This window comes from Dendrobates tinctorius, unplaced genomic scaffold (assembly GCF_039654945.1).
Source record: "Dendrobates tinctorius isolate UK_male_01 unplaced genomic scaffold, ASM3965494v1 ptg000250l, whole genome shotgun sequence".
Taxonomy (NCBI): Eukaryota; Metazoa; Chordata; class Amphibia; order Anura; family Dendrobatidae; genus Dendrobates; species Dendrobates tinctorius.
Window position 1 is genome coordinate 28,639,045 of NW_027361917.1, and position 22,734 is coordinate 28,661,778.

The 22,734-nt window shown below is 41.1% G+C and overlaps 1 protein-coding gene across 1 annotated transcript in view; it reads right to left on the minus strand.

Annotated features, from left to right (window-relative positions):
- The window catches only part of CRIM1 (cysteine rich transmembrane BMP regulator 1), a 1,013,901-nt gene that overhangs the window by 574,715 nt on the left and 416,452 nt on the right, over positions 1-22,734 (minus strand). Inside the window, exon 4 of the mRNA XM_073557600.1 lies at positions 12,477-12,597. Coding sequence (XP_073413701.1) covers positions 12,477-12,597 — 121 coding nt within the window. The remainder of the gene's footprint in view (positions 1-12,476; positions 12,598-22,734) is intronic.

Consider the following 22,734-nt stretch of genomic DNA (forward strand, 5'->3'; position numbering starts at 1 on the left):
GCGAACACTGGATGCTTCTTGGATGAGCAGAAGATCTTCTTCTTGTGTAATGACATCATGGAGTATAAAACCTTCATCCCTTCCTGATCAATGATCACGCAGTTTGTGTAATAAAGTAATTGTATACCATAGTGATTGAGCCGATACAGAAGCGCATTATCATTAGTTTGTATTATACAGTCGTCATTACGTGTAAATGTCCAGTATAAACAATGACTCCGATCCTGTCGTGGTCCCTTTTTCCCCCTTTTGACTTTGGTTTTAGATAGGATATGATATAATTTCATGATCATAATAGTCTGACCACTGGAACGCCTGCAATCCCAATAACTAAAGACGTTAGGGCTCCATTTGCCTTTGTTCTGCATGGCCAGGTGCTGGGTAGGAAAATGGAACACTGACCCAATCCACAGAATGAAGATATGCTGAAGAACCTGGTCAGGTGGTCACTACACTCAATAACCTGTGGAGCTACCTGTGCTCATACAATGATCTGTAGGGCTCCCAGCGCTCATACAATGATGCGTAGGGCTCCCAGCTCTCATACAATGATCTGCGGAGCTACCTATGCTCATACAATGATCTGTAGGGTTCCCAGCACTCATACAATTATCTATAGGGCTCCCAGCGCTCATACAATGATCTGTAGGGCTCCCAGTGCTCTTGCAATGATCTGTGGAGCAACCTATGCTCATACAATGATCTGTAGGGCTCCCAGCACTCATACAATTATCTATAGGGCTCCCAGCGCTCATACAATGATCTTTAGGGCTACCAGCGCTCATACAATGATCTGTAGGGCTCCCCGCGCTCATACAATGATCTGTAGGGCTCCCAGTGCTCTTTCAATGATCTGTGGAGCTACCTATGCTCATACAATGATCTGTAGGGCTCCCAGCTCTCATACAATTATCTATAGGGCTCCCAGCGCTCATACAATGATCTTTAGGGCTCCCAGCGCTCATACAATGATATCAATGATCTGTAGGGCTCCCAGCGCTCATACAATGATCTGTAGGGCTCCCAGTGCTCATACAATGATCTTTAGGGCTCCCAGCGCTCATAAAATGATCTGTATGGCTCCCAGTGCTCATACAATGATCTGTAGGGCTCCCAGCGCTCATACAATGATCTGTAGGGCTCCCAGTGCTCATACAATGATCTTTAGAGCTCCCAGTGCTCTTACAATGATCTGTGGAGCTACCTATGCTCATTCAATCATCTGTAGGGCTCCCAGCGCTCATACAATTATCTATAAGGATCCCAGCGCTCATACAATGATCTGTAGGGCTCCCAGCGCTCATACAATGATCTGTAGGGCTCCCAGTGCTCATACAATGATCTATAGAGCTCCCAGTGCTCATACAAGGATCGGTAGGGCTCACAGTGCTCATACAAAGATCTGTAGAGCTCCCAGTGCTCATATAATGATCTGTGGCGGTCCCAATGCTTATACAATGATGTGGAGGTCTCAATGCTCAAGCAATGAACTATAGAAGTCTCAGTGGCCACATAATGATTTATGGAGGCCCCAGTGCTATATGAATATTAAAGAGGTTTTCCACTACTTTATCATTGGTGACCTATCTTTAGGATAAGTCATCAATGTCTGATCGGTCGGGGTCCAATGTCAGATACCCCCTCCAATCAGCTGATCTCGGTGTCGTCAGACTGAAATACTCAATTGCGGAGTTGCTCAGTCTTCTGATTGTGGCCGTGGCTGAGTACTACACATCTGCTTCCTATTACTCAGACGCGACCACTATCAGAAGACTGAGCAGCTCTGCAATTGAGTATTTCTGTCTGGCAGCCACCACTGCCAAAATCAAGAACAGATGATGGGCCGGGGATGCCAGGTGTCAGACCCCGACCAGTCAGTCATCTTAAGGATACAACATCAATGATAGAGTAATGGACAACTTCTTTAAGGATGATGAGTCATCTACGCATTACAGAGGCCAAAACAATCTCTTTCTCAGGATAAAAAAAAACCCCACCAGTAAACAGTTCACATTTACGTCATTTGACATATGATAAGGTTGAAATAATAAAGGTTAGGGCTGTTCCGAATAGGGTCACCTTAACGTGGTGGGATGGCTTTTACATTTTTTTTTATCAAAAACATGTACTAAGTACCCTTTGTTATTTTCATGCATTATTGCCATTTATTTACTGCAGGGTATTTGCGCTTTTTGTTTTTATCTTAGGTTCCGTCTGTTTCGTGGCCAACGTGAACATGCACCTACTCAATGCATGCACACCAATTTTTATTCCAGTTCATCTCTTTAGGTTTTTGATACAGAAACACAGGTTGTTTCATTTATAAATACATAAAAGGCTTATGTTAACAAATACAAAAGTATGATTTACTTAAAAAGATTATATATATATATATATATATATATATATACATGTATATATATATATATATATACAGTCATGGCCAAATGTATTGACACCCCTGCAGTTCTGTCAGATAATACTCAGTTTCTTCCTGAAAATGATTGCAAACACAAATTCTTTGGTATTATTATCTTCATTTAATTTGTCTTAAATGAAAAAACACAAAAGAATTGTCCTAAAGCCAAATTGGATATAATTCCACACCAAACATAACAAAGAGGGTGGACAAAAGTATTGGCACTGTTCGAAAAATCATGTGATGCTTCTCTAATTTGTGTAATTAACAGCACCTATAACTTATCTGTGGCACCTAACAGGTGTTGGCAATAACTAAATCACACTTGCAGCCAGTTGACATGGATTAAAGTTGACTCAACCTCTGTCCTGTGTCCTTGTGCGTACCACATTGAGCATGGAGAAAAGAAAGAAGACCAAAGAACTGTCTGAGGACTTGAGAAACCAAATTGTGAGGAAGCATGAGCAATCTCATGGCTACAAGTCAATCTCCAAAGACCAGAATGTTCCTGTGTCTACCGTGCGCAGTGTCATCAAGAAGTTTAAAGCCCATGGCACTGTGGCTAACCTCCCTAGATGTGGACGGAAAAGAAAAATTGACAAGAGATTTCAACGCAAGATTGTGCGGATGTTGGATAAAGAACCTCGACTAACATCCAAACAAGTTCAAGCTGCCCTGCAGTCCGAGAGTACAACGGTGTCAACCAGTACTATCCGTCGGCATCTGAATGAAAAGGGACTGTATGGTAGGAGACCCAGGAAGACTTCACTTCTTACCCCGAGACATAAAAAAGCCAGGCTGGAGTTTACCAAAACTTACCTGAAAAAGCCTAAAACATTTTGGAAGAATGTTCTCTGGTCAGATGAGACAAAAGTAGAGCTTTTAGGGCAAAAGCATCAACATAGAGTTTACAGGAGAAAAAAGAGGCATTCAAAGAAAAGTACACGGTCCCTACAGTCAAACATGGCGGAGGTTCCCTGATGTTTTGGGGTTGCTTTGCTGCCTCTGGCACTGGACTGCTTGACCGTGTGCATGGCATTATGAAGTCAGAAGACTACCAACAAATTTTGCAGCATAATTTAGGGCCCAGTGTGAGAAAGCTGGGTCTACCTCAGAGGTCATGGGTCTTCCAGCAGGACAATAACCCAAAACACACTTCAAAAAGCACTAGAAAATGGTTTGAGACAAAGCACTGGAGACTTCTAAGGTGGCCAGCAATGAGTCCAGACCTGAATCCCATAGAACACCTGTGGAGAGATCTAAAATGGCAGTTTGGAGAAGGCACCCTTCAAATATCAGGGACCTGGAGTAGTTTGCCAAAGAAGAATGGTCTAAAATTCCAGCAGAGCATTGTAAGAAACTCATTGATGGTTACCGGAAGCGGTTGGTCGCAGTTATTTTGGCTAAAGGTTGTGCAACCAAGTATTAGGCTGAGGGTGCCAATACTTTTGTCCAGCCCATTTTTGGAGTTTTGTGTGAAATGATCAATGTTTTGCTTTTTGCTTCATTCTCTTTTGTGTTTTTTCATTTAAGACAAATTAATTGAAGATAATAATACCAAAGAATTTGTGTTTGCAATCATTTTCAGGAAGAAACTGAATATTATCTGACAGAATTGCAGGGGTGTCAATACTTTTGGCCATGACTGTATATATATATATATATATATATATATATATATATATATATTTATATAGGTAAAAACACACTGAACATTTAGCAAATGCTGTGAATTTACATCATGATTTAGAACATTGTACTTTCTATTACAATCAGGGTTCTGATACAAGTGATTATTACACTCATTTTTGGGATATTGATATTGAACAGATATATAAGTAATGAAGATGGATTGCACCTAATTAGTAATTTGAAAAATAAAAGCTTATATGATAGATTATAAATGGAGTGGAGCCACAACACCCATCATGGACCTGTTGGATGGGAAGTAGTAATAGGGAATTAAAAAAACAACCATCTACTTCACTGTAGAAGAAGGGTTACAAAAGATCCCTATTGGTAACATAAATAGATAATAAATCAAGAGGAACAATAACTTCTGCCAATAAATAATAAATAAACCAGATCCATGATGGGAGTTACGGTTCTGCTCGATTTATTATTTATGGTACCAATAGTGATATTTTGTAACCATTCTTCTCTCTGAGAGTAGCTAGTTGTTTTTTATTTCTTTCCTTTTGCAACCCCATCTAACAAATAGATGAAGGGCGTCATTACTCCGCTCCATTTATAATATAATCTTTCATAATATGCATTTATTTTTCAAATTACTCATTTGGTGCAAACAATTTTCATTACTATATATTATATACTTACTACACAATACTATGTATCTGTCCAATATAAATAGCAGTTTCACTTTATCAGGTAGGATGAGAAAAAAAAAGTCTGTAAGTGTTTTGCCATCATCACATAAACGTAAAGCTATTATATAAAAATTAAGTTACATGGTGATCGCATAGCACCTGCACACTTCTTTTTTCTCATCCTACCTTTTGTATTTTAAGTATGTGATGGGCAGATCCCAATTATTTGGTGGTGCGCTCATACAACTTTTTTACTAATCACTTCTATCAGGTCCCCTGAACCTTATAGAAAGTAGATCGTTCCCCATCATAATTTACACTTACAGCGCCCACCATATGTGCAGTGTTTTACCTTCTAAGTATATTCATGTTTTCAATTAATATCATACTTTTCTCTTTGTGCACTCATCAAAGTGACCAATGACCTTCTGACAGCAAAACGTAACGGTGACCACTCTCTGCTCATTCTTCTTGACCTATCTGCAGCTTTCGATACTGTTGACCACCATCTCCTACTCTCTAGGCTCCAGTCACTAGGCATTAAGGACACTGCACTCTCCTGGTTCTCTTCGTATCTCTCTGACCGCTCCTTCAGTGTTTTGTTCTCTGGCTCCACATCATCTCCTCTTCCTCTTGCAGTCGGGGTACCTCAGGGCTCAGTCCTTGGCCCCCTTCTTTTCTCTCTCTACACGGCCCCAATTGGACAGACCATCAGCAGATTTGGCTTTCAGTACCATCTTTATGCTGATGACACACAACTATATACGTCTTCCCCCGACCTTACCCCAGCTGTACTACAGAACGCCAGTGACTGTCTGTCCGTAGTCTCCAATATCATGTCCATTCTCTATCTGAAACTCAACTTCTCTAAAACTGAACTTCTTCTGCTCCCACCGTCTACTAACATCCCTAAATCTGACATTTCCCTCTTCGTGGGTGGTACCACAATAACACCCCGGCAGCAGGCGCGCTGTCTGGGTGTTATGTTTGACACCAATCTCTCCTTCACATCCCATATACAATCTCTTGCCCGCTCTTGCCGCTTACACCTAAAGAACATCTCTAGAATCCGCTGTTTTCTCACTATGTAAACAACAAAAACCCTCACTGTTGCATTGATCCACTCCCGCCTGGATTACTGCAACGTTCTATTAATTGGCCTCCCCGTCACTCGACTATCCCCTCTCCAGTCCATACTTAATGCAGCGGCCAGGATCGTCCATCTGGCTAATCGGTACTCGGACGCATCCGCTCTTCGCCAGTCCTTACATTGGCTGCCCATTCATTATAGGATCCGATTCAAAGTACTTGTTCTCACCCACAAAGCTCTCCACAGTGCAGCACCCCCATACATCTCCTCCCCCATTTCTGTTTATCGGCCTAGCCGATCGCTGCGCTCTGCAAACGACTTTCGACTAACCTCTGCTCTAATCCGTACCTCCCACTCCCGACTCCAAGCCTTCTCCCGTGCTGCTCCTATCCTGTGGAATGCTCTACCCCAAGAAATCAGGACTATCCACAATTTGCATAGTTTTAGGCGCTCCCTCAAAACACACTTGTTCAGAGCGGCCTATCACGTTCACTAATCAAAGTCATTCTACTGTATGTGTAAGTGTGCGTGTGTAGCCCATTCACTATTGCCATCCATCATTCACTCCCTCAAGATTGCTGGACCTTCATTGTAAATACACAATTGTAAATACACACCTGTACTTTGTATCTCCCTCATCTCATTGTAGATTGTAAGCTCTCACGAGCAGGGTCGTCTTATTTCATCTTATTTTGCTGTAATTATTGTATTGTTAATGTTGTTACTTATGACTTGTGTTTTGAAACTGTTAAACTGTAAAGCGCTGCGGAATATGTTGGCGCTATATAAATAAAGATTATTATTATTATTTGTTTGCTCTCTTTGCTCCTTCCTTTGAACATATGACTTTCATAAAAGCCTTTTGGCTCGCTTTTTATGCACTTATACATTTGTCATCCTGTGTTTTTGCATATTGGTGTTTCTTCATTCTGAGGAAGAGACCATTACGACCCTGTAATGTGTAAATGACTCCCCACCCCTAAAGGGAATCTGTCCCCAGGTTTTCCCAATGTAAACTAAAGCCATCGCCTTTAACTGCACGTTTACAGTAGTCCATTGACATGTATCCATGCCCCTCATTACCCCTGCAAATGCCCCAAAATATCTTTTATACTTCTGACATACAGGCAGAGCAAAATCCTATGGAGTAGATGCTGCGGCGCTAACTTCACCCCTCGATAAATGCTGGCGCATTACAGGACTCTGCTCTGCCCTTAGTAGGCCAAAGCAAAAAGCGCCTGCGCAGGCCTGTTCTTTCATTGCGCAGGGGCAAGTTTTGCAGTGGTCTGTGAATGACGTAGGGTGCATCATCCGCATCAATTTACCCAAGAGGACAGCAGCTCTGGCGACTTCGAAGGTGCAGATAAAGTAAAAAGACCAGGCTACTTTTTGACATATGACGTTGTAGGCTTAGATACAGATTGATGCAATAATAAAGCAATAAATAGTAGTTGTATTGGAAACTCTGGTGAAAGGTTCCCTTTAATATTAATGAAGTCCATATGATGGAATTGGTGTTCCCCCTTTTAACAGGAGAAGCAAATGTAAAATCTCTCTTGTGGGGACAACTTGACATTCTTGGGGTCCGATGTGCAATCTGTAATTGAGCTTGTCACCTATCATGTACCTTCTAACGTAACATAGGGGTCTTTAGTCCTATTTCCTCTGGTGCTTCCCACTAAATGCTAAACCCTGTGCTTTATAGAAAAATATATACTTTTATTGTGTTCTGACTTACTGCCTATGAGGACACCATGAAAAAACTGCCATCCGCACGGCCTCTGAGTTATAGCATGCTGCATTTCTATCCTGTTGGGCTAAAGTTGAAAAGTTATTAAACATACCTATTGAACTATGAAGAGACTGTAAAAATATCAGGACATGAAATTACATGTCTTTTTCTTTACTGCAAATCCAATATACATTACTAAGTGGGGCTGTGCTCTAATTGCTGCAGTTTATGTGTATTCCTTCCCTGTCCTCCTCCTTCCTCCCTACAGAATCCCTTTTCTCTTTTCCGTAACTATCAGGCTTTAGATTTACCGACCGGTCGTATCTTAAACTCTCCCTGGAGCTTCTGTTTCAGCATGTTATGAAATTAGGCTATTAACAGCCAGGTTATAAATCTGTCTCGGAGATGATTAATGTGCTGCAAAATCTCTCAACTTGATTATTTTGGATTACATGTGAGCTACAAGCAGTTTCCTTTCAGTGTTAAACAGAAAACACAATGCCAATGAATTATCCCTAATTTGTTTCTTGACTGTTCCCGTTACTCATTTTTTGCCTGGGTTGCGTGAAGCGGAAATGTTTTTTTTTCCCTCCCTTGCGATCGCAAAGTCAAGCTTGCACGTTTGAGGAGCAGTGGCGATTTACCTACTTATTAGCCCTTATTCATCAAGGTTTAGCCGTTAATAATATGTAAAACCCGCTCTTACTATTCTGTCACACTGCTCCGTGCCCATTATGCGCCAGGATTTTTGCCAGCGCTCTTTCCATTAAGAAGGAACATTGCTGAGAAACAAAAAAAAATGTTATTTAGAATGTTTTTTACTTCTTACTTTCTACCTGACTAGTTTCAAAAGCTTTTTACGGATGTTCTGCAATTTTTGTATTATCTCAATGCGTATAGCTTTAAAGCTTTTAGTTATTTATCTCCGATAAAGGTAAATAGACAAAAGAGAAGACTTACATCGAGGCAGGACTAAGAGTCAGGGCAAGTCCTAAAGGGGATTTTAAATTATAAGAAAGAATGTAAACCCTCATTCCTTATTTATTAACCGCCTCCCCGGGCCATTAATACTTTTTATACATCTGGAGGGCTCTTACAGTCACCTTTGTATACTGGCTTCACTTCTGTTCTGCGGTATTTTCCAGTGCACTATAGACTATAGTGCCCGTAATTAAAAAATAAGGCAGGTGCTAAAGCGCCCCCCCCGCTTAACACCACGAGAGGAAGTTAAATGAGTCATTTTGTTAAGAGACAGAACGTGTATTAGAAGCGCCAATGATGCAAGAAAGACTCCCAAATGTGACATCATTTGATGGATCACTGTTCAGCATCCTGAAAAAAAGGTACTGGGATCTTCACGTGGAACATCATCAAAAGTGGGAGGTAGTTGATAAATGATTTTATCGACCACCTTCCCAGGAGCTGGCGTGATGGGTAGGTAACCAATGCAAAACCACCTAACCTGTCTACACTTATTACAACCCCCCAATGTACTTCTCACACTCATAAATAATCACCCAAAACTGCCGTCACTAAAGTTTGGTTCAAGAGCTAACACTCTTAAAGGAATATTTTCAAATTGGCTCTTGAGCAGCTCAGAGGTCTCCTTACTTCCTGGTTTCTGGGAGGGTGGCCTTTTCTACTTGAGTGACAATTCTGGTAATGTGCGGATGGTACCCAGGGTCTGGAGGAGAGGAGACTCTCCTCCAGGCCCCGGGGGTACCATATTCCAGTAAAAAATAAAATTAAAATAAAAAAATAGGGATATACTTACCCTCTGTCAGCCCCAGGAGTCCTCCCGGCCCTCAGCGGCGCTGTCAGCATCTTCCGTTCCCAGGGATGCATTGCGCAAATCACCCCAGATGACGTCACGTAAGTCATCTGAGGTGATTCTCGCAATGCATCCCTGGGAACGGAGCTTGCCGGCAGCAGCGTCAGTGAGGGCCGGGAGGCCTCCAGGGGCCGGCAGAGGGTAAGTATATCCCTATTTTTTATTTTTTTTATTATTTTTAACATTCTACCTTTTACTATTGATGCTGCATAGGCAGCATCAATTGCAAAAAGTTGGTCACACTGGTCAAACACTATGAGACATAAAAATACACAAAGAAAATGGGAGACGTTTATTAGCATCCTGAATAGGACCTGTGCACAATATATACCGTATGGGAATAAACATGCGAGAAATAGGAGGAAACCACTATGGCTAAATAGATCTGTAAGGAGTGCAATAAGAGATAAAAATAAAGCATTTAGAGAATTAACGCAGGTAGGTAGTGATGAGGCATTAAATAAATACAGAAAATTAAATAAATTCTGTAAAAAGCAAATTAAAACAGCAAAGATTGAGACAGAGAGACTCATTGCCAGAGAAAGTAAAAATAATCCCAAAATATTCTTTAACTACATAAATAGTAAGAAACTAAAAAATGATAGTGTTGGCCCCCTTAAAAATAGTCTGGGTGAAATGGTGGATGAGGATGAGGAAAAAGCCAATGTGCTAAATGACTTTTTTTTAACAGTATTTACACAAGAAAATCCCATGACGGATAACATGATCAGGGATAAAAATTCTCCATTTAATGTCACCTGCTTAACCCAGCAGGAAGTACGGCGGCGTCTAAAAATCACTAAAATTAACAAATCCCTGGGCCCGGAGGGGATACACCCCCGAGTACAGCAGGAATTAAGCACAGTCATAGAAAGACCATTATTTTTAATCTTTAAAGATTCCATAATAACAGGGTCTGTACCACAGGACTGGCGTATAGCAAATGTGGTGCCAATATTCAAAAAGGGGCCAAAAACTGAACTTGGAAATTATAGGCCACTAAGTTTAACCTCAACTGTGGGTAAAATCCAGGAAGGTTTTCTAAGAGATACTATACTGGAGTATCTGGAGAAGAATAACCTTATGCCCCAATATCAACATGGGTTTTACAAGGGACCGTTCCTGTCAGACTAATCTGATAAGCTTTTATGAAGAGGTAAGTTCCGGACTGGACCAAGGGAATGCAGTGGACGTGGTGTACATGGACTTTTCAAAAGCTTTTGATACGGTGCCACACAAAAGGTTGATACATAAAATGAGAATAATGGGGATAGGGGAAAATATGTGTAGGTGGGTTAAGAGCTGGCTCAGGGATAGGAAACAAAGGGTGGTTATTAATGGAGCACACTCAGACTGGGTCACGGTTAGCAGTGGGGTACCACAGGGGTCAGTTTTGGGCCCGCTTCTTAACATATTTATTAATGACCTTGTGGGGGGCATAGAGAGTAGAATTTCAATATTTGCAGATGACACTAAACTCTGCAGGGTAATCAATACAGAGGAGGACAATTTTATATTAAAGGAGGATTTAAGTAAACTAGAAGCTTGGGCTGATAAATGGCAAATGAGCTTTAATGGGGATAAATGTAAGGTCATGCACTTGGGTAGAACGAACAAGATGTATAAGTATGTGCTTAATTGTAAAACACTGGGCAAAACAGTCACTGAAAAAGACCTGGGTGTATGGGTGGAGGACAAACTCACATTTAGTGGCCAGTGTCAGGCAGCTGCTGCAAAGGCAAATAAAATAATGGGATGCATTAAAAGAGGCATAGATGCTCATGAGGAGAACATAATTTTACCTCTATACAAGTCACTAGTGCGACCACACTTAGAATACTGTGTACAGTTCTGGTATCCGGTGTATAAGAAAGACATAGCTGAACTGGAGCGGGTGCAGAGAAGAGCGACCAAGGTTATTAGGGAACTAGGGGGTCTGCAATACCAAGACAGGTTATTACACTTGGGGTTATTTAGTTTGGAAAATCGAAGGCTTAGGGGGGGATCTTATTACAATGTATAAATATATGCGGGGACAATACCAAGACCTTTCTAATGATCTTTTTACTCTTAGACCTGTGACGGGGACAAGGGGGCACCCTCTACGTCTGGAGGAAAGAAGGTTTAAGCATAATCACAGATTCTTTACTGTAAGAGCAGTGAGACTATGGAACTCTCTGCCATATGATGTTGTAATGAGTGATTCCCTACTAAAATTTAAGAAGGGACTGGATGCCTTTCTTGAAAAGTATAATATTACAGGGTAATATATACACTAGTTTCCTTAATATTGCGTTGATCCAGAGAGCTAGTCTAATTGCCGTATGTGGAGTCGGGAAGGAATTTTTTTCAACAATGTGAAGCTTACTGTTGCCACATGGGTTTTTTTTTGCCTTCCTCTGGATCAACATGTTAGGGCAAGTTAGGATAGGATATGGGTTGAACTAGATGGACTTAAAGTCTCCCTTCAACCTTAATAACTATGTTACTATGTTACTATGCTTGACAAGTGTGACCAGCCTGTCAATCACTTTTCCAAACGATGCTTCAAAACGCTTGGAAAAGCGCCAGCATTCTGTAAGCTAAAAACGCTTGTGTTTTGCAGGAAAACGCAAGCAAATTCCACATGTGTTTTACCCGCGGCAGGGAGTTGCGGAAATGCTGCGGAAAATTCAGCAGCATTTCTGCAACGTGGGCACTTAGCCTTACAAATGAACAGGGGATAAAATGTCTAGCACAGAGGATTGCTGGAATTGATATACTGGAACAAATTGTACGTTTCTTATTAATAATTCACTGCAGGATTTCAACCTCTGAATGTTTTTTTGCCATGATTTTCACAAAATTGTGTCAAGTACAGTAATTTTGAGCTGACTTTTCAAAACTGTAAGCAGCAAAAACTGGTATAATTCTAATAATTTAACTGAAAACACTGAATTATGTTTTAACGTCTGTCGATAAAACTGTTTTCTTTATATAAACTGATAAAAAGCTTCTTGAATACAATTTTTCTCATTCTCCTCTACATATTGAAAAGAATAGCAGAAACCTGAGTAAAGGTGACTTTAAGGACAAACCTTGTGGGCAGGGTGCAGCATCCGTCGGCCGTCAGTCGGACTTGCGTTGAGTAGCTGTCTGGTGGACACACAACCTGTTGGACTGGAGGACACTCCACGGTGCTGCAATCCACACTGAACACTTAAAGAGAACAAACATGTGTATTGTTAGCAGGAACATCAGGCAATGTCACAGATGCAAATTTAAAGGGGTGTAATCATTCAAACTAATAAAAGTTATCCATTGTTTAATGATTGCCTATATAATTTCCCTACACACGTTCTGTACCAAATATCCAGTTTACAGGTTCTCTGCTTGCAGCCATTCAATAGGAAAGTTCATTGTTTATTTTCAGCTGATATCCGCACAGCGTGTTATTGAGCTCTGATTGGCTGTGTGATCATCACATGACCAGGACAAGTTTTCATATTGGATGACAGCAGGAAAATCCAGAAATAAATTGAGACAAAGTTTGTGACAGGTGGAATAATGGAAAATTGTGGAACTTTTCAACATAAAAGTGAAAAAAAATATTTGCTGAAACCATCATAGCATTTAAATAAAGAAAATACATGGTTACAGACAATAATGCAGTCGTTTCCAAGATTTCTTTATTTCTAATCGCATCATGTAAGCTAAGCTTCAGTGAACATAGCTGAGATAAATATACACTATGAATGGGAAATGATGCTTGTGTTATACGTCTTTTATAGAAAGTAAGCTGAAAGAAAACTGCAAAGTTTGAGAACTTCCTAGTACATAAGCAATATGAGGGCAAGCAGTGATAACTTCTCTCTATCTGGGGACTCGGGAGCTGCTTGTGAAATAGTTGTTGGAGGGTTTTATATGTGTGTACAAGCCACTGCCTCCTTGGCTATGGAACATTCCTGCTTGACAAGAAGGTTAATGGAAATTAACAAATAAAGGTGTCTCAGGGGTAATGTTTCTCCCTGTGGAGAGTGACATGCCAGGCCTGGCATGCCAGTATAAGGACACTTATAGGCCATGCACCATCAAGTCTTACAAAGATTCTCAATTGGATTACGGTCTGGGCTTTGAATAGGCCACTCAAAAACATTTCCCCTTAAACCACTCGAGTGTTGCTTTAGCAGTATGCTTTGGGTCATTGTCTTGTTGGAAGGTGAACCTCCGTCCCAGGCTCAAATCACTGACAAACAGGTTTTGCTCAAGAATATCCCTGTATTTCGCACCATTTATCTTTTCTGACCATTTTGCATGTCACTGCTGTCGAAAAATATCCCCACAACATGATGCTGCCGCCATCATGTTTCACTGAGAGAATGTTGTTTGTGGGATGATGAGCTGTGTTGGTTTGACACCAGACATAGCACATACCTTGTCGTTTGGAAAACTCAACATGAACCATAAAACTTTTGACTGTAAGGAAAGGCTTTTTTCTGCCCACTCTTCTATAAGGGCCACCTCTATGGAGTGCGGCTTATTGTGGTTATATGGACATATACTCCAGTTTCTTCTTGGGAACTCTGCAGGGCCTTCAGGGTTACCTTTGGTCTCTGTTCTGCCTCTCCAATATATGACCTCTTTGCCAGGGCTGAGAGTTTTTGTGGGTGGCCCTCTCTAGGCAGGTTTGTTGGGGTTCCATGTTCTTTCCAATTCATGATAATAGACTTGAGAGTGCTTCGGGGGATCAACAGAGATTGAGATATATATACTTTTTTTAATCCAACATGTACTTCTTAGCAACTCTGTCCATGACTTGTTTGGAGATCTCCTTGGTCTTCATGGTGACTCTTGCTTAATGGTGCTTCAGCCTATGTGGCCTTTCAGAAAAGGTAAAGTATATACACTGAAAGAGCATGTGACCCTTAGATTGCACACAGGTGGACTTCCTTTCACTAAGGATGTTACTTATGAAGGTAATTGCTTGCACCAGAAATTTAAAGGGCTTTCTTCGCAAAAGGGGTGAATACACATGTAAATGCCAATTTTTAGTTATTTGATCCCATAAACCTATGCCTTTATTTTTCTCACTTCACTTCACCAACTTAGATTTAGTACTGATGCATCACATACAAATCGGATTACAAAAGCATTTAAACACAGGTTGTAAGACAGAGAGTATTATAAAAAAAAAACGAAAAAAGTGGTTTGGTACCGTGTTAGCCAGTAGAAAAAAATATATAAAGTGCTCCCAGTGAGAGAAACAAAATAGGAATCTTGTGGGTATGATACCTTTTAATGGCTAACAAATAATAGTGAATGTTGTTACAAAGCAAGCTTTGGGACTGCTTACGTCCCTTCAAGTTATACGGTTATATCTGAGGGCCTGGCTGTAGACAATGGATTTCTTAATGTGTTTAGGATGGAAGCTGTCCCATTTGAGGTATGTGGGACAGTCAATTGGTTTCCGATGTACTGATGTTTGGAATGAACCATTTTGGATTTTTATGGTGGTGTCTAGGAAGTTGATTTTTGTTTTTGAATGGTCTAATGTCAAGTTTATGGTTGGATGAAATTTGTTGAATTTGTCATGGAAATTTAGAAGTTCTTGTTCCGGCTCAGTCCAGATTATTAATATGTCATCAATGTAACGGAAATAGGCAAAGGGTTTGATGGAGCAGGATGCTAAAAAGTCATTTTCCAGTTTAGCCATGAAGAGGTTAGCATACTGGGGTGCCATTTTACTTCCCATAGCGGTGCCAGTGCGTTGTAGGTATAGCTCCTCACCAAAAGAGAAAAAGTTGTGTGTGAGGATGAATCTGGTAAGTGCTATTACAGACTTGGAGGGGATCTCATTGGCCTCAAGAAACATTTGGCAGGCGGCTAGTCCATCTTCGTGTGGGATGTTGGAATATAAGGATTCGACGTCCATGGTGGCTAAGATGGTGCTGTCGGGGAGGGGACCTATCGTGGATAGCTTATTAAGCAGGTCTGTAGTGTCCTGTATATAGCTGGCTGTCTATCTTACCAGCGGCTTGAGGATGTTTTCAATCCACCCTGAGAATTTTTCAGTTAGGGTTCCCACCCGAGATGATTGGCCTCCCTGGGTTGCCTGGCTTATGAATCTTGGGAAGCATATAGAAAGTTCCCAGAGAGTATTATAGGAATGAAAAATATATACTCTACATTTAGGACTATAAGAAGCACTTTTTTCCAAAAATGTGGAGGAAAATAAGGGTGCATCTTATAGTCCGGATGAACCTGCTTTGGTTGTGGTGGGGAGGTGCGGGAGCGGCAATGGTGGCGCAGCGGGTAATAGGAGGCAGGAGCCAGAGGCTGCGGCTAACTCGTATGCCCACTGCTAAAGAGAAATAAATATTCACTGCATTCCACGCCCAAGAGCGTGGAGGGCCGTGAATATTAATTTCTGTTTAGTAGCATCCTGGTATGCAAGGCCCCATCCTTATGCTGGTATAATAGGCCTCCATGCCCATCTTGGTATGCATGGCCCCATCAGAAAAAAAAAAAACCAAACAAACACATTACACTTACCTTCCCCCACTACCTCGCAGCATCTTGTTCCAGTGCCAGCAGCTGCTTTATGCTTGTAAGCAGCGCATGGCAGGGACATCATGCATTGCCTACAAGCAGAGCACAGCTGCCGGAATACTCACTGCTCTCCACCAAGCCGGGACTATACACGTGAAGGGCAGTGAGTATTCATTGCTCTTTAGCAGCGAACACAGTGTTAGCTGCAGCTGCCTGGTTCCTGCAGCTGCTGGGCGGTCACGTGACCCCGCTACTAAAGGGAATGAATATTCAATGCTCTCCACTCCCATAAGCATGGAATGCAGTGAATATTCATTCCCTTTAGTAGCGGCACACGTGGCCGCCCAGCAGCTGCATGAAGCCTGCAGCTAACACTATTCGCACAACTAAAGAGCTGTGAATACTCACTGCCCTCCACGAACGTAGTCCCGGCGTGCAGAGCATTGAGCATTCTGGCAACTGTCCTTCGTCATTTTAGCAGCTCCTGATGTCCCTGCCATGCGCTGCTTAAAAGCAAAAAGCAGCTGCTGGCACCAGAACAAGACGCTGTGAGGGAGCGGAGGAAGGTAGGTATAATGTAATTTTTTTTGTTTTTCTGATGGGGCCATGCATACCAGGATGGGGAGGGAGGTTAATCACACCAGGATAACGATGGGGCCATGCATATCAGGACAGAGATGGGGACCCTGCATACCAGGATAGGGATAAGGGGAACCATTCCTACCAGGATAGGGATGAGGGGGCCATGCCTACCAGGCTAGGGATAAGTGGGGTCTGCCTACCAGGCTAGGGATGAGGGGGGCATGCATACCAGGATGAGGAGGCCATGCATACTGGGATGGAGATGAAAGGGGCCATGCATACGAGGATAAGTATGAGGGGGCCGATGCAAACCAGGATGGGAATGAGGGGGCCATTCATACCAGGATCAGGGGGACATGCATGCCAGGATAGGGATGAGGGGTCTATGCATACCAGGATGGGGGGCCATGCATGCTAGGATAGGGATGAAGGGACCATGCACCAAGGATGAGAATGAGAGGGGCCATGCATACCAGGAGAGGGATGAGGAGGTTATGTATACCAGGATAGGAATGAGGGGGCCCTGAAAATCAGGATAGGGATGAGGGGGCCAAGCATACCAAGATGGGGATGAGGGGATGATTTATACCAGGGTAGGGGATATTAATTACAGAATTGAACACATTTTTTGCTTCAATTTCATAGAATCATAGAATTGTAGAGTTGGAAGGGACCTCCTGGGCCATCTGGTCCAATCCCCTGCTCAAAGCAGGTTTCGCTAAATCATCCCAGTCAGATGTCTGTCCAGCCTCTGTTTGAAGACTTCCATTGAAGGAGAACTCACCACTTCTCGTGGCAGCTTGTTCCACTCCTTGATCACTCTAACTGTCAAAAAGTTTTTTCTAATATCTAATCTGTGTCTCCTCCCATTCAGTTTCATCCCATTGCTTCTAGTCTTTCCTTGTGCAAATGAGAATAAAGTTGATCCTTCTACAATGTGACAGCCCTTTAGATATTTGTAGACAGCTATTAAGTCTCCTCTCAGTCTTCTCTTTTGCAAACTAAACAATCCCAAATTTATTTTCTAATTTCCTCCTCTACAACCTAGGTTTCCAGAAATTCATATTATATGATTTTTACATAATTAATTTGCACTTTATTGTATGAAATAAGTATTTGATACAATAGAAAAACAGAACTTAATTTTTGGACAGAAACCTTTTGTTTGTGACTACAGAGGTCAGACATTTCCTGTTGTTCTAGACCAAGTTTGCACACACTGCAGCAGGGATTTTAGCTCACTCCTCCATACAATCGTCTACAGATCTTTCAGGTTTTGGGGCAGTCGCTGTGCAACACTGAGTGTGAGCTTCCTCCAAATATTTTCTATTAAGCTCAGGTCTGGAAACCGGCTAGGCCACGCCAAGACCTTGAATTGCTTCTTACGGAGCCACTCCTTAATTGCCCTGGCAGTGTGTTTTGGGTCATGGTCATGCTGGAAGACCTAGCCAATGCTTTCACTGAGGGAAGGAAGTTGTTGGCCAAAATCTTGCTACCCCATCGATCCTCCCTTCAATACGGTGCAGTCGTCCTGTCCCCTTTGCAGAAAAGCACCCCCAAAGAATGATGTTTCCCCCACCATGCTTCATTGTTGGGACGGTGTTCTTGGGGTTGTACTCATTCTTCTTCATCTAAACACATCGAGAGGAGTTGATACCAAAAAATTATATTTTGGTCTCATCTGACCACATGGCCTTCTCCCATGCCTCCTCTGGATCATTCAGATGGCCATTAGTGAACTTCAAACGGGTCTGGCCATGTACTGGCGTGAGCAGGGGGACCTTGCATGCCCTGCAGTATTTTAATCCAAGATGGCGTAGTGTGTTACTAACAGTAATGTTGTGGTCCCAGCTCTCTTTAGGTCATTGACCAGTTCCTCCCGAGTAGTTTTGGGCTGATTCCTGACCTTTCTCAGATTCATGCTTACCCCACGAGAAGAGATCTTGCCCCAGACCGAGGAAGATTTAGAGTCATTTTGTGTTTCTTCCATTTTCTAATAGTTGTGCCAACAGTTGTCGCCTTCTCACCCAGCTGCTTGCCTATTGTCCTGTAGCCCATCCCAGCCTTGTGCAGGTCTACAATTTTGTCCCTGGTGTCCTCAAACAGCTCTTTGGTCTTTGCCATGGTGGATAGGCTGGAGAGTGATTGATTGAGTGTGTGGACAGATGTCTTCTATACAGATAACAATTTCAAACAGGTGCAATTAATACAGGTAATGAGCGCAGAATAGGAGGGCTTCTTAAAGAAAAATGAATAGGTCTGTGAGACCCAGAATTCTTGCTGGTTGCTAGGTGATCAAATACTTATTTCATGCAATAAAATGCAATTAAATTATATAAAAATCATACAATGAGATTCTCTTTTTTAATTTTTTGAGTCTGTCTCTCAAAGTTGAAGGGTACCTACGATAAAAATTACAGTCCTCTCCATTCTATTTCAGTTGGAAAACTTGCAAAATCGGTTGGCAATGTATCAAATACTTAGTTTCCAAAGTGTATATGTAAGTATGAATTATACAGAATCTTATGAGGTACTATTATTGCTTAATGTCATTTTCCAAATTTTACAATATTTTTTTTTTTTAAGTGTGTGTGAATTTCGTGCCTTTAGCCCTTGTTGATAAATATTCAGGCGCAATTACACTGTAGATACTTTTTCAATTTCCAGTCTTTGAAGTAATCCATATAAAGAGGGATGACTTCTAAATTCCTTTATAGCCTCCCTTTGTCTGCACCTACTGAATTGTCCCTTATCTTTTACCTCCGCTACAAGGTCTTTGAATTGGGGTCATTTTTACCGTTTAATTCTTTTGAAGTGAGCTGTTCTGCAACTTCTGACTTGCAAATGATTTATTAGTATTAAATGCTTTAACTTTAGGAAGTCATAAGGAAATATTGCTAAGTATAGATTCCTTTGAAACTCACATCTCATTTCTCGCTTGCAATGTATGACACATTTTCAATATAGAATGATAGATGCTTTGAAAAGGAATGCCAGAATGTCAGGTTATCAATGGGGTGGGATAACAATGCTAAGTCTTGTAGCCTTACAGCCTTGCATTCTCATCATTTTTTCTTACGGAACACATCTCCATCAATGACATGTTACCCTTGATGCAGAAAAATAAAAAAATAATAACAAAAACAGAGAGTGAAAAATATGCTTCTTAATCTAATAGCAGAATACGCCCATGTGTGGATTTTCTTATCCGTTCAGACGTTAGAATTTACTTGTCATATTCCAAGTTCTTTAAAGGCAATCTGTCATTGAAGATCAGCATAATGTAGGGGCAGAGACCCTGATTCCAGCAATGTATTACTTGCTGCTCTGCTTGCTGCAGGTTTGATAAAATCACTGTTTTATCTGCTGCAGATCTAACAGTTCTCTGAATGCTGAGCTCTGTATAACCCCACCCACAGCACTGATTGGCCGATTTCTAACCAAAAAAATTTCTACACAGAAAATTGCCAATCAGTGGTGGGGGCGGGGTTATACAGAGCTCATGAATATAGAGGACAACATGGCAGCAGGTTTACTAGTCCTCTAGTGATAATCTCACTCCAGATAAAACAGTGATTGTATCAAAACTACAGCAAGCAGCCCACTAAGTGACACATTGTCGGAATCAGGGTGTCTGTCTCCGCATTATGCTGCTGTCAGATTATATAGCAAAAACCTTGTGACAGATTCCCTTTAATCAGAGATTCCAATGGGTGCAATTGCCACAAATAGAAACATCCAGACCTTAAAAGTAGGAAAAACAACTGAGCTAAATCTTGATTTTTGAATCAATTCACAACTTTCTCCCTCACTGATTTACTATGGTGCATAATTTTCAAGTTTGAACATAGTAAAGGGGCTTGACCATAGACATTTATTATCTACTAGCAGAAGAACAAAGGTCCTGTCTCCCCCAATTGAATGGAGCGGTGATCATGTATGCGCACTACCGTTTTATTCATTATTAATAGCATTATTGAAGACAGCGAGCACAACGCTATAAGAATGGATCCCATCCTATAGGTTTATGAAGCTACTGTTTTCGGGTTAGGAGACCCGCAGCCGGTCTGGACACTACAACCCGTACTCGGACTGTGAATGTCAGTGGTGTGTAACCTTCCTAAAGTGACATTTCTGATTTATAGAGAGATGTCAGTGTATCAGTGTGACGACTTCATGACACATCTTTTTCTCACTACCACGTGAGGCTGTTTTTAGTTTTCAACCATTTCTTCTCTGTTGTTACGGGAATAACCTCTTTCTGCACTGTCTTGCTTGTGGGCAATGGAAAGCAAACAATTAGAGCAGAGGTGCACTGTAAAGTATGGATGAATGCCAAGTACCGTATGTCGTAGGTACGGGATATCTAGCTAACTAAGTTTTCAACAGAAATATCAGCAAAGGTGAGTAAAGTGATCAGGGTTATATTCTAATGGAGTGCAGACACTTGTCATAGAACTTCCGGATGTATCTTCTATCCCTTCTCAGAACCTTCACCTAATGTGTCCAGCGCTAATGGTCACACATGCTACATAGCTCAGTCCCATCACTTAGTACCTCTTACACTGGGACATAGGCAGTGGAGATATTTTACAGGGGCCATTGTGCAGGTCAGTCAAAAAGAATGGGTGCATAAAACGTGAAAGGTGGACATTCTAAAAAATAATAAAAAGAACACCAGGAGGCACTACAACAATTATGTAAATAATATCTAGGCACTGGAGCGCTTGTTACAATGATTCAAATCAAAAGATTTGCATGCTCTAACAGTAAAATGCAATATTTGATTGCAGGACACCTCTTCACAGTAAAGGTAACACGTTAGGTACATACCTTAGATTAATAGCAATAACAAGAAAACACCGTTTTCAATGCACATTTAAAAGTAACACGTTAGACAATTGCTTGACAGCATGAAAATAAGCAAGTTCGCTGTTACTGTTAACTTGCTTTTTCTATTTGATACTGTTCTCCTGCAATTAGAGCTTTTATCTTACATAGTATAAAGGTGCTTCTCACAAAATTAGAATATCATCAAAAAGTTAATTTATTTCAGTTCTTCAATACAAAAAGTGAAACTCATATATTATATAGAGTCATTACAAACAGAGTGATCTATTTCACGTGTTTATTTCTGTTAATGGTGATGATTATGGCTTAGAGCCAATGAAAACTCAAACGTCATTAAATTAGAGGACTTTATAACACCAGCTTGAAAAAATGATTTTATAATCCAAAATGTTGGCCTACTGAAATGTATGTTCAGTAAATGCACTCTATACTTCGGATAGAGTGAAAAGTACACGGGCGCTACCCAGCCACAAAATAGCTCAGATGCAGCGGATAGGGAGACAGGACTGTGTCGATTCCTGTTTGAAACCAAAGGATTGTGCAATTAAATACCTTACCGCGCTATACTGAGCAGATATAAAAAACAGAACCAGGGAATCTATAATGGACAAGGAAAAAAGGAAGGGGGGGAGGGAGAGACAGAAGGGGTTTGTAACTAATACTTACTTTTAATTGAAGGGATTTTCAGGAATATTCTTAGTAATATAGGGCGTTTGTCTGGCGGATACCTCGCCTATGATGTTGTATTCGTGATTTCTTGTAGTAATCAGTGATACTGATAAAAGAATATATTAATAGGATTAAAATGTCAATAGTGTTAATATCCTATACTAAACCTAAATAAATTAATTGTACTCACTATGATTTACTGAATATTGCTAATTTCCTCCAGTAAGTAAGTGCAGCGGCTATTCCATAGCTGTGATATTTTATCACGGTTATTAATATTAATTGTATTTAATTTTATTTGGTCAGCACTGTGATAGTGGGCTATCAGCAAGCACCACAGTAAACACCACGGTACCAACCTGGAGGAAATTAGCAATATTCAGTAAATCATAGTGAGTACAATTAATTTATTTAGGTTTAGTATAGGATATTAACACTATTGACATTTTAATCCTATTAATATATTCTTTTATCAGTATCACTGATTACTACAAGAAATCACGAATACAACATCATAGGCGAGGTATCCGCCAGACAAACGCCCTATATTACTAAGAATATTCCTGAAAATCCCTTCAATTAAAAGTAAGTATTAGTTACAAACCCCTTCTGTCTCTCCCTCCCCCCCTTCCTTTTTTCCTTGTCCATTATAGATTCCCTGGTTCTGTTTTTTATATCTGCTCAGTATAGCGCGGTAAGGTATTT